This window comes from Alnus glutinosa, chromosome 10 (assembly GCF_958979055.1).
Source record: "Alnus glutinosa chromosome 10, dhAlnGlut1.1, whole genome shotgun sequence".
Lineage (NCBI taxonomy): Eukaryota > Viridiplantae > Streptophyta > Magnoliopsida > Fagales > Betulaceae > Alnus > Alnus glutinosa.
This window is the reverse complement of record NC_084895.1, coordinates 20,570,028-20,583,328: the sequence shown is the minus strand read 5'-3', so window position 1 is coordinate 20,583,328 and position 13,301 is coordinate 20,570,028. Positions and strand designations below refer to the sequence as shown.

General features: G+C 38.5%; 1 protein-coding gene across 1 annotated transcript; it reads left to right on the top strand.

The window, feature by feature from the left end:
* Nucleotides 1–11,077: 11,077 nt before the first annotated feature.
* LOC133879177 (uncharacterized) lies at nucleotides 11,078–12,464 on the top strand. The gene is given in 3 exon segments (XM_062317713.1): nucleotides 11,078–11,204; nucleotides 11,317–11,538; nucleotides 11,866–12,464. Coding segments are annotated over 3 exon segments (948 nt in total).
* The last annotated feature ends 837 nt before the right edge of the window (nucleotides 12,465–13,301 follow it).

Here is a 13,301-nt window from a genome sequence, read left to right as displayed (position 1 = left end):
AAGGATCAAACTATCCTTAGTTGGATCAACATCACTCTCTCAACAAAAGTCCTATCTACCATCTATGGACTAGAAACATCTCGGCAAGTCTGGACTGCATTGGCAAATCAGTTTGCCAATCAATCCAAGACCAGAATAGCCAATCTCAAGAAGCAGCTTCAAAGTCTTCACCAAGGCTCCAAAAGTTGTACTGACTATCTCCAAACTGCCAAGGCATGGGCTGACCAACTGGCAGCAGTTGGGAAACCACTCCCTGATGAAGATCTAATCACCTACCTCTCAAATGGGCTGAACTCCTCCTACAATAGCTTTATCTCCACAATCTCTATCCTATCTCGAGACAAACAGCTTACCTTTGAAGACTTTCAAGAGGAACTTCTCAACCATGAGATGCTGTTAAATCTTCAACAAACCAAAGTGGCCGACACCTCTACTTTTGCTCTGTTCAACCAGAAGCAAGCACACAGAAACTTCTCACCAAGGCCTCGAGGAGGCTCATCTCAAAGATTCCAGTCCAGGCCGTATGGACCCAAATATGATGCAGTAGCCCCCACTCCGAGGTACAATGCTGTACCACCTCCTACTAGCTATGCTGCCTCACCAAGACCTCCTCCTTTAAGGCCAGCAGCAAATTCCAAGCCAATCTTTTCTTCAGCCCCAAGAATTCCTTGCCAAATCTGTGGCAAATTGAACCACTTGGCCCTGGATTGCTTCCACAGGATGGATTACTCCTTCCAAGGTAGGCATCCACCTTCTCAGCTGCAGGCAATGGTGGCACATAGCAACACTGCCTTTGAAGACCAGGAATGGTATGCTGATAGTGCTGCAAATGCACATATCACTCATGATCTTGCAAATCTTCAAGTCCAGCAGCCTTTTGAAACCAGTGAAGCAGTGGGAGTTGGCAATGGGACTGCCCTTGCTATAGCAAATTCTGGTTCCTCTATTCTTCCCTCTCCTAAATCTGATTTCCTTCTTAATAATGTGTTACACTGCCCTCGAGCTGCTGCCAATCTAATTTCCATTCAAAAATTTTGTCTTGATAATGATTGCTATTTTATCCTTACCTCTACTCACTATTACATAATTGACTTGCAGACACAAAACCTACTGCTGGAAGGGAAGAGTGAAAACGGCATGTATCCTCTCAGGTTTGGGAAGAAGAAGACTCATCTTGGCAGCAAGGACTTCACAGCCCTCATAGGAATAAAAACCTCCTCATTAGTTTGGCATCATAGGTTAGGCCATCCATCCCCAGATATTGTAACCCGGATTATCAAAGATAATAAGCTGCCTACTTCTTCTTTTGATCTTAATAAAACCATTTGTTCTTCTTGTCAATTGGGAAAAGGGAAGAAACAACCCTTCCATGCATCTAATCGAATCACTACATCTCCTCTTCATCTCATACACACTGATCTCTGGACCTCTCCAATTGCATCCATTACTGGTTTCAAGTACTATGTTGCATTCATTGATGATTTCTCTAGATATACTTGGATATACCCCCTGCACCAAAAATCAGAAACATTTCATACATTTGTAAAATTCAAAGACCTTGTGGAAAACCAATTCAGCACTAAAATCAAACAACTCCAATCAGATGGTGGAGGTGAATACACCTCTCACCAATTTCAATCCTATCTCAACCAACATGGCATAGCCTTCAGAAAAACATGTCCTTATACCTCACCACAAAATGGCATTGCTGAAAGAAAATTAAGGCACATACTTGAAACCGGTCTCACTCTTCTAGCACACTCTCATCTTTCCAACAAATATTGGGTGGATTCCTTTCTCACTGCTGTCTACACCATAAATCGGTTGCCCACTTCTGTTCTAAATCAGGTGTCTCCCTATGAAAAGTTGTTCAAACATCCTCCTAATTATCAGCACTTTAAGGTATTTGGATGTTTATGCTACCCTTTGCTCAGACCCTATGGACTTCACAAATTAGAGTTTCGGTCCAAGCCTTGCATCTTCTTGGGATATCACTTTGCAGGTTACAAATGCCTTGATCCAGTGACAAATAAAGCCTATCTTTCCCGCCATGTTGTGTTTGATGAGTCTTCTTTCCCTGCCAAGGAACAAGCTACTTCACTGCTCCCTTCACAGCTGTTTGCTTCAGGTAATTCTACTCCCCAATTACTGTCTCCATCTCTATTTTCAATTCCTGCACCTGCTTCTCTCTCACCCAATGCAGATATCTCCTCCTCCATTATGCCACAGCAATCTCCTACACTGTCATCTGAACCTGTCCCTCCATCTACAGACACCCCAGAACCGCTCCCTCTCTTACAGGAGCACCACCCCTCTTCTCTCATGCCACAGCAACCTCCTACACTGTCCCCTGAACCCACACCTTCCTCATCACCTATACCCCTACCTCTGCCTGAAACTGTCATTCCTTCCACGGACTTCCCCGAACCCGACTCTACTCTTCCTAGTTCCTTAACCACTCTTTCTTCTCCAACAGAATTATCTGCACCCATTCAACCCTCACATCCTATGACAACCCGGTCTCACTCTGGCACTCTCAAACCTACCCAATTTCCTGGATTCCACCTATATCACAACCGATACCCCCTCCTTGATTATCACTCCTCTTTTCCTGACATTGAACCTTCTTGCTATAGTAAGGCTGCAGCTGACCCTCGATGGCAGGCAGCTATGTCAGCCGAATTCACTGCTCTCATTGATAACAAAACTTGGTCTCTCTGCCCTCGGCCTCCCAACCAACATGTGATTCACAACAAATGGGTCTATAAGATTAAAAGGAGAGCCGATGGATCAGTTGAGAGATTTAAGGCCAGACTTGTGGCCAAAGGCTTTGAACAACAAGCTGGAATTGACTATACTGAAACCTTTAGTCCGGTTATCAAACCTGCTACCATTCGGCTCCTTCTAGCTTTGGCAGTCAATTTTAATTGGCCTATTCGGCAGTTGGACATCTCAAATGCATTTCTGCATGGATCATTAACTGAAGAAGTATATATGGAGCAGCCCTCGGGTTTTGTTGACAAATCCCATCCTGAGCTTGTTTGTAAACTACATAAGGCTATTTATGGTCTTAAACAAGCCCCCCGAGCTTGGTACACTCGGCTTTCACAGTTTCTTCTAGACTTGGGATTCACGGCCTCTCTTGTGGATACTTCACTCTTCTTTTACACCAATGGCAGTCTTAAGATGTTTCTTCTTATCTATGTCGATGACATAATTGTCACAGGTACACACCCGCATGTCATCAGTACTATTATCACTCGTATGCAGCAGGAATTCCCAGTCAAGGACTTGGGACCCTTAAGCTACTTTCTTGGAATTCAAGTCACACGCACTTCTACTGGAATGCACCTCTGTCAATCAAAGTATGTTGCTGATATTCTCACTCGGACTCACATGGCAGATGCCAAGCCAGCAAAGACACCTTGTACCACTGGATCCAAGCTCTCCAAGTTTGATGGTACTCCTCTGCCTGACTACTCAGCCTACCGCAGCCTAGTTGGGGCCCTGCAATACTGTACTCTCACAAGACCTGACATCTCTTACTCTGTGAACCAATTATGTCAACATCTTCATCATCCCACATCGGCTCATTGGACTGCTGCCAAGAGGGTCCTTCGATTTCTCAAAGATACTTGTGATCATGGTCTCACCTTTTCCCCATCTAACTTGCAGCTCAATGCTTTCTGCGACTCAGACTGGGCAGGGAGTCCAGATGACCGCCGGTCCACATCCGGTTCTGCAGTGTTTCTCGGCGAATCCCTTCTCTCATGGAGTGCAAAGAAACAGAATGTGGTGTCTAGATCAAGCACAGAGGCTGAGTATCGATCCCTTGCCCTTGTTACTGCCGAATTGTTCTGGATTCGGATGCTGTTTTGTGAGCTACGTATTTCTCTTCCCACTGCTCCTATTATTTGGTGTGATAACCTTAGTGCTCTAGCCCTTGCCTCCAATCCCGTGTATCATGCTCGAACCAAGCACATTGAAGTAGACTATCACTTTGTGCGTGAAAAGGTGCTTAACAAGGATATCTCCATTGCTTTTATCTCCACTGATGACCAGATTGCTGATATATTCACCAAGGGTTTGTCCACTGCCCGTTTTCTCTTTCTCAAATCCAAGCTGAAGGTGCTTTCTTCCCCTATCAGCTTGCGGGGGGATGTTAAACTATGTAATGCAGCAGCCACATCAACACCAACAGACACAGCTGAGGTAGCAGCCACGACAGCATATCTTGAAGAGGACCAGCTCACATGGAACCACGATTCTGAAGATTCTGCAGGAGTAAATGAGTCTGCAGCCACCAAAGGAAAATGTCACAAGACTTGGGGAAAGGATCAGCCAGCTTCAACGTTACCTAATCAACATACAGCCGCATATCTTGTTGTGATGAATGCTATCAAAGGAAACCGAGATCAACAACAGACCAAATCACTGTCAAGGCAATCAACTCCTTATGGAAAGCTGCACACACCCGCAAATCATGGACTGCCGTGCTCATCAAGACTACACCACCAAAGGAAAGACTTGGAGGAGACCGTTGGAACTTTATGATGATTTCAATCAATTAGAATCAATTAGAATTGTATTCTGTTTTCACATTATATTTTTCCCTTTCTTGAATCAATGTAAAACAATATATAAGTTGTATTAGTTTACTGAATGAATTAAGCAAAAGTTTCAACCATTCTTACTTTCTTTTACACAACACTTTCTGCTTTCAATATTGTCATTCTCACAAAATCAAAAACATTTTAAAGCTAGAATTTAATACTGTCATTCTTACAATTCACAATTCTCTCTAAAACATAACAAGCACAAAACGCTTTATGCTTTCAATATCGCTACTATCACAAAATCAAAAATATTTTAAAGCAAGAATTTAATCTCGTCATTCTCACAATTCACAAACTCTCTCTCTCTCTCTCTCTCTCTCTCTCTCTCTCTCTCTCTCTCTCTCTCTCTCTCAAAAATAACAATCATTCTAGTACCTATGCTTTCAATATCATAATTCTCACAAAATCAAAAACATTTTAAAGCTAGAATTTAATATATATTGTCATTCTCACAATTAACAAACTCTTTCTTAAAAATAACAAGCACATAACACGTTATGTTTTCAATATCGCCATTCTCACAAAATCGAAAACATTTCCAATTTAGAAGTTAATATTGTTATTCTCACAATTTACAAACTCTCTCTCTCAAAAATAACAAGCACAGAAGACGCTATTCTTTTAATATCGTCATTCTCACAAAATCATAAATTTAATTTTTTTAATTTGTTTTTAAATTTTTTTAAATTTTTTAGTTATAGTTTTTTAATTTTCTCAAATTTATAAGGACATTTTTGTCTTATTGAAAAAAATTCATGGTCATTTTTGTCTTTTTGTTGGTCTTAGGGGGGACATTGACACAATTGATAGTTTGAGGAGGACATTGGCAATTGAGTGGTGGTTTGAGGGAAAAATCCTACCATCTTGGAATAAGATTGTTCTGCTCCTGTTTGGTAATTATAGTTTTTTGCTTTTTGGAACAAGGTACTGCTACGAGGAATATAGTGAAACTAAAGATGCCAAAGAATAGTTAGATTTTCCTCCAATAAAGCTATTCCCAAGGGCAGGTAGGGAAGATTAACTGTGGACCATAAAAACATCAACCCACTAGAAGCTAGCACGGGAGGGGCTTAGGGCATCTCCAACAGATGTGCTATTTTAACCAGAATTGCTAAATTTGATTTTTTTTGCTATTTTTTTCAATCCAGCAGAATAGCTTCTTTAAGCTTTTTTCCTTAACAGTGAACAGTGAATAGCCAACACTGGCTATTCACTATTCATCTGTTTACACTTTTTTTATTAATATTTTTTTCTCTCCCCCTCTTCGTCCCTCTTTGCCGGCCATGAACAACCAACAAAATCAGGAACAACCAACCAAAATCGACCATGAACATCCAACAAAAAATCATGAACAAACCAACCAAAATCAACCATGAACAACCAACCAAAATCATCAAAATCAACCATAAATATAGCTTTAGCCGTGATACATATAACCGAAACAGGGGAGACATTCAAGCTTCAAAATCAGATGGGTTCAATTAAAAATCATCAACCAAAATCATCAACCTATTTTACCAGTCGCCAGAAATCACCTCTGACTCGGCCGGATCCGCACCTAGCTCAACCGGAACTCGTCTCAGGCCACCGAAACTCGACTCATGAAGGATCGGGTTGATGGGTTTCGTCTGGGTTCGTCGATTTCAGCGGTTGTCTCTCGGAAATCGCTCATAATCACCGGAAATCACCTCTGACTCTGCCGGATCTGCGCCTAGCTCAACCGGAACTCGTCTTAGGCCACCGAAGCTCGACTCATGGAGGACCGGGCTGATGGGTTTCGTCTGGGTTCGTCGAGTTCAGCGGTTCTCTCTCGGGTCTCTCCATCTTCAGCTCTCCCTAAATCCCTCGATCTCTCTCTTAGTGTTTCAGACGAAAAGAGAAAGGAAGAACAAGAAAGAAAGATCGGGAAGGAAAAATGAGGAGAATAAAAGAATAAAAAAAAATATATAATAATAAAAAAAAGAAATAATATTTAAATGTAAGTAAAGAGTTGAATAGTAAATCTGTTGGAGAGAATATTGGAAAAACAGTAGTTAAAGTAGAGATTGATACTTTTTGAATAGCTATTTTAACTCTAATTGCTGGAGATAGCCTTAGATGATACACATTAGGGTTATGAGTTCAAATCCCGTGATGGGAATAGCCACAATTGAATCACCACCTTAGATGGTTTTCCAGACGAATTAATGAGAAAGAGATAGAGATCGAGAAGCATAAGATTATTGCTAACTATGTAGTATTTGTAAAGCTTTCATAATTTTTGTTTTTTACTGTTGGAAATCAATTGTAACTTTTACTCAAAAGAAGGAATATTAATATTTTTTTTTTAAGTGTGATTTTGTGAAAGTGGAGATATTGAAAGCATAACGTGTTTTGTGCTTGTTCTCTTTAAGAGAAAGAACATGGTATAAGTAGGAGTGCAAGAAGAGAGGAGATATTATATCGTGAGAGAGTGAGAGATCTGTTATTAGGAGGCGTTTAGGAGGGGCTCCCAATCGTACAAGCATACTTTTAAGCAAAATTTGCAGGTTCTTTACTCCTCCATTTCCCCATCATTTTTCTTATTCTTGATATAGTTGTCGAAAATTCATTTAACACTTTACTCCTTCATTTAACATTATAAAATTAATATGACTTTTAGCAACAAATTCAATTTTACCCAAAGGTTAGAAATCTACCTTGCACCAGTGGGTTTCTAAATATCCGTTGTTACTCCAAAAAGATTAGATGGTTGTAGGTCACCCCAACAGCTCATGAGTACATGCATTGTCCCCCCTAACTATATAGGAATGGTTATGCAACCACCCTAATATAGAATAATTCATTGCACTGATGTGACAGTGCCTATCAACTATTGTTTTTTTTTTTTCTTTCATTTTTTTTAATGAAGACTGATTCAAGGGCTGATGGGTACTGCCACATCAACTCAATGACATGTGAGTTGAGTATAAGAGCACTAGCAGCAGACTCCCAACCATTTTCCTTAATTTAGGAAAAATTTAGGGAATCAAACCACTTTTTTTTTCCCTATACAAAAACACCCTATAATAGCTTCCATTTTATCTTTCCCTATATCAATTAAATACTGTTTTTTACTTTTATTTATTATTATTTTTTTCTCTTTCTTACTTTTATTTTTTTATTCATTTTTTTCTTCTCTTCTCTCTTGGCTTCTTCGTCCTCTCTCTCTCTCTCTCTCTCAAAACCCACCACCCACAAACCCAAACGCCCTATTTCTCGTCACCCATTAATCCGACCGACGACGCTCTCAAGCCAATCTCATCGCTTTCTATCCTATGGACGAAGTCAATCCATCCATTCCCGAATTGCTGGCAATTGTTCCCCACCCCAAACAAACAACAGCATTCCCAAATTTTTTGAATCAGCAGACTTTTCCTGAGAAAATCAAACAAGAAAGCCTAGATGAAAACGCAATTTCATGAAGGAGAAATAGATGACGATGATGAGCTGCGAAGATCCGACGACCACGTCTCCTCGACGATGAGCAATAGATGACGAAGGGCCCGACGATCCAGCTCTTTAACTTCGCCCAAGCGATAAGCATAAGCCAGCGATCCCCCAAGAAGCTGTTCAAGATCCTCGGACTCTACGATGGGTTGATGGATTTGATTCCGGACATCGACGTGGGGAGGTGATTTTGGGGCTTGGGGCTTTGCTGGGGTTGAAGAAATTTTGGATTTTGATTGAGTTTGAGCTGTGGAGACGTGGTCGGAAAATGGGTTTGTGGGGATTGAGAAGGGGTGAGCCGGTGAGGAAGGTGGAAGGTGAAATTGAGGTGAAGACGATGGAGGACGGGGGAAGGAGGAAGGAGAGAGGAGTAGGAGAGAGAGATGGTTTTTTTTTGGATTATAATATCTTGTTGGGAAGCTACAGTGCTACCCAATGTGGGTAGCACTGTAGCTTCCCAAGGGTGACTATCTATTTTAGGGTAATTGTTGTGGTATGGTTTTTGACAACTTTTTTCACATTTTCCCTATTTTAAGGAAAAAAACTACTTATAGGGCATCTGCTACTAGTGCTCTTAAAGCATTACTCACCCGACATGACTAGGCGTGCCCACTTTTTTTTTTTTTTTTTTTTTTTTTTTTTTAAAAAAAAAAAGTTAACCTCCACACCTGAAAAAATAAACTAGTATTGGACGTTTACACTACAAAAAAAAAAAAAAAAAAAACAACAACAACAATTGTCTGCGTGTCTACAGTACCGGTTACTGTAGACACGCGTCTAACTAGCCATGTGTCCTTAAGACAACGTGGCTAGTGGTTTAAATAACCCAATTGGCCGCGTGGATTAATTACACGCGGCCAATAGGACACATGTATTAAATACACGCATCCATCTAGACACGTGTATTAAATACACGCATCCAACTAGCCACGTGTCCTTAAGACAACGTGGCTAGTGGTTTAAATAACCCAATTGGCCGCGTGGATTAAAATACACGTGTCCATCTAGACGCGTGTATTTTTACACGCGTCCATATGTTGCCACGTGTAATAAATACACGTGGCTGAGTGAACACGTGTATTACCATAGTCTGCCACGTGTATTCCAATACACGTGACTGAGTGAACACGTGTATTACCATAGTCTGCCACGTGTATTTATTACACGTGGCTGAGTGAACACGTGTATTACCATACACGCGGCTAAATGTACAATTAGCTACACCCGGATCTAACACGCTCTGAACACGTGGCCAATTGTTAGCCACGTGTACAGTGTCCGTACACGTGGCTAGATGAACGTGGCAAATTGTAAAAAATTTTGTAGTGTTAGTGCATGTTTATTTAAAAACTTGAAACACTTTTCAAAAGTTTAATTTATTAAACAAATTTCTTAAGTGAACCCCATATATATCATTTTTTAAATATGGACCCTACCAGAAACAATTCTCAACTTTCTATCACGTACAATAAAAACCATGGCCATGCCAGTTTTCAAAATCTTTAACAAACATAGCCTTTAGTATCCAAGATATCACATATTTATCATTTAATTGGTAATTACAAAATATTTTAAATTGTTTCAGATATAAAAAAAAATTGAAGGACGCTTCTTTTCTCTTATTTTCATATTTTTATTAATATTGATTGATCATACTATTGTTTCAACCTTATCAGCTACCTAAAAGAGTGACAAATCTCTCATTAATCTTATCTTTAAAATGTTAACGTACGTTGTAAGTTATTTGAACTGGGCCAAGTAGCAATTTGAGACGAAAACTTTTAGATCACTTTTTTAAAAATTGGATATTTGATCTAAAATATTTATTTGTTACTCCAAATATGCCATGAATCCTCTAAAATTGAAAGGGTAGGGACTAAACCTAACACGTACCCATGCATATCAAAATCCAGAGATGATATTTGTATTTTTCCCTTTTAATAATTTAATTATGTTCATATTCCGTTGGACATCTTAATAAATAGTTTGAACACTTGAAATATTTAATTTAAATGAGAACTATAATATGGAGTTAGAGTTAACTCAAAATTTCTACTCTGATAATTAATAGCTAGGTTGAATAAAGAGAAAATGAGGAAACTGATGGAGAAAGAACTGCGGACCTAAAACTAGGGTTCTCTCTCTGTTAACATATTATTTAAAGAAAGACATTAAAAAGAAAATGTCAGAATCATTTTAAGAAGGAAGAGATGCCTTTAACTATTAGTGATTTTGAGCCTTTTCCAAATTATTTGAAATAAAGATAACCATACTTTTTGTTTTAGAAATAACTATACTTTTTTGTTTTATTACCTCATTAATTATACACACGCACATATATACCTCTAATTTTAATATTTTATGAACTTATATGTTTGGTAGACCTTGTATACAGTATTAGTACAGATACGTACAGAAATATTTATAATTATACTAATACTATTAAATAGCAATGAATTAGTGTAACAGCTAATTCTTTTCGAAAATTAAATCGAGATATATGACTCTTAAAATATACAATTTGTTATTCAGTTTATAACAAATTGCTAAGGCCGGATTGAATATGAAAATTAATGTATGACTTTATAAATAGAGCTAGAGATAAAAACTTAGATTAAGATTGAAGGATCTTGGTATCCAGTGGTTGTGCTTTCAATGATTGTAATTTCTTATAGGAATCACTTGCTTGTATAGTTGTGTCATCAATATTAATTATGAGAAAAAAGATATTTAAGAAACCTCTTGCAATGTTGTAATATAATTTCATACTCTGAACAACAGCCTTTTCCTTAAAAAAAAAGAAAAAGAAAAAGAAAAAAGAAAGATAATAAGAAGTATATGGGGTGGGGGCCTGACAGGTACCATACAAAATCAATGATAATATTACTGCCTATTGAAATAAGGTATATATGTAGCTGATTGGATTCTATTGTCTTGCCGCTTGTTGTTGCTTATTTGTCACTAGGAAAACAAGGTTAAAGGATATGGAAACGATGGCGTCTAGTGATTCCATAATTTCCATTGGAAAAGAAGCTGAATGGAGGACTTTGTCATTAACATTATTTCCCCTGCGGAGTGGCTGGAATGCTGTATCTACAGGTTTCCAAGAGACTGCACAAGGTAAAGAAAGAATCCTATACCCATCAGCTCGTTTCAATAGGACCCTTTCATCACCGTGAAAATGAATTGAAGGACATGAACATGAAGATGCACAAATTGAGATATTTGAAAGCTTTCTCTGATCGGACCGTGAAGAGCCAGGAGGATCTTCGAAAGATTATTAAAGAAAATGAAGTAAAAATCCGTCATTGCTATTCCGAAGACTGTAGGCTCAACAGTAAGGATTTTGTGAAAATGATTCTATTGGATGCCATCTTTATAATTGAGCTCTTCTTGAGCATTGATGAAAATGACGAAAATGATTACATAGTAAAGAAACCCTGGTTGGAAATTGGTATACGACGTGACTTGTTATTACTCGAGAATCAACTTCCTTTTTTTATTCTTGAGAAATTATATATGTTTGCCAAAAATGACTCTTCCAGTTGCAACCATCGCAAAGAAGGCAAGCAAGTTGAGGAACACAAAAAGGACCTCATGAAACAGGATGCTCTTTGTCGAGCTTTCCCACAATTACTTTGGCCAATATGATCAAAAGAAACAGTTTGTAGTCGGTGAGGAAGTAAACCATTTCACAGATTTACTAAGATATTTCTTGTGTTCAGTACCAGATCAGCTGGATCATGGAGAAAATCTGCGTAATCTAAATTGTGCCACAAAGGATTGAAATTCATACCAGCTAAGGAGAGACGCTTACTTGACATAACATTCTCCGGGAATGATTGCTTGAAACACTGTCCATGGTTCAATTTGTCATGGCTCTTGGCTTGCTTACCATGCTTGAAATGCTTTCCACACTTGGAGCGTATGCAATGTATCTTGGAAATTCCACCCCTTAAGATTTTTGACAGTACTGAATTTCTTCTTTGAAACCTCATGGCCCTCGAGTAGTGTCATTATCCACTTAAAGCTTACATTTGCAATTATGTTTTGCTTTTGGACCAACTTATCGACACTGAAAAATATGTGGATTTGCTAGTTGAGAAAAAGGTCGACATTGCTAACAATATCGGTAGCAACGCTGCTGCGACGACTTTAATTAACAGACTTTGTCTTGAGATTGTGGTAGATGGATCCTGTTACTCTTCTCTATGTCGAGAGATTACAAGCTACCTTGATAACCCTTGGAACAACACCATGGGAACCATGAAAAGCGTGTATTTTCGTGATTTTTGGAGAGGCAGCGGAACTGTGGTTGGACTAATTGTCCTGGGTTTCACTTTCTGGGGTTTCCTTAGGCCTTATTTCATGAAGGTTTGAAGTATGTATGGTTTAGTGTTCATTGGAGTGCTTTGTTTTTAGTTGCAATGGATGCATGTCATTTAATTTGAAATTTGTAATCTTGTTTGGTTTGTGATATCGATCCTCCCCGTCTTAATAGCTTGTAATCCTAATTAAACTTTGTAAGTGGTTTATGACATTGGAGTGCTTTGCTTTTAGTACTTGCAATGGATGCATGTCATTTGAAATTTGTAATCTTGTTTGGCTTGTACGTGATATATATCCTCCCCGTCTTAATTAATAGCTTGTAATCCTAATTAAACTTTGTGAGTAGTTTATGATATTTCAGCAATAAAAAATGTGGGAAGTCTATGTGTTTTAGCATCTATGGAGTGTCTTTATTTCAGCGAATAAAGTTTTACGCCATGTGGTTACTACTGAAATCTATCCCATCTATGCCAATATCAGTTTTTTCATATGCTGGTAGTACTGCGAATGTTATATATGTTGCATTTGTTGTATAGAAATGAAATATAATATATGTTAATTAGTATACATGTTTCTATTTTCCTATTTGAATTTTCTTCACGCCCCTTCCTTCCAGTTTCACGTGATAGCCTCTGGCCTTCACGAATTTCATTCAGTTCACGCCTTAAGCCTTCACGTGAAAAGGCTTCACCATCCAATTTCCTTTCTCCTTTATTTGACTTGTCAACATTCTCATTTCTTTACTCTTCTCCTTTTTATTTCCTTTGAAAAGTCAACAATGGTGGCTTCCTTCTTTTCTCTCTACATTGAACGTGGTTATATATATATATATATATATATATATATATATATATATATATATATTATACTTTTATTTATTTATTTATT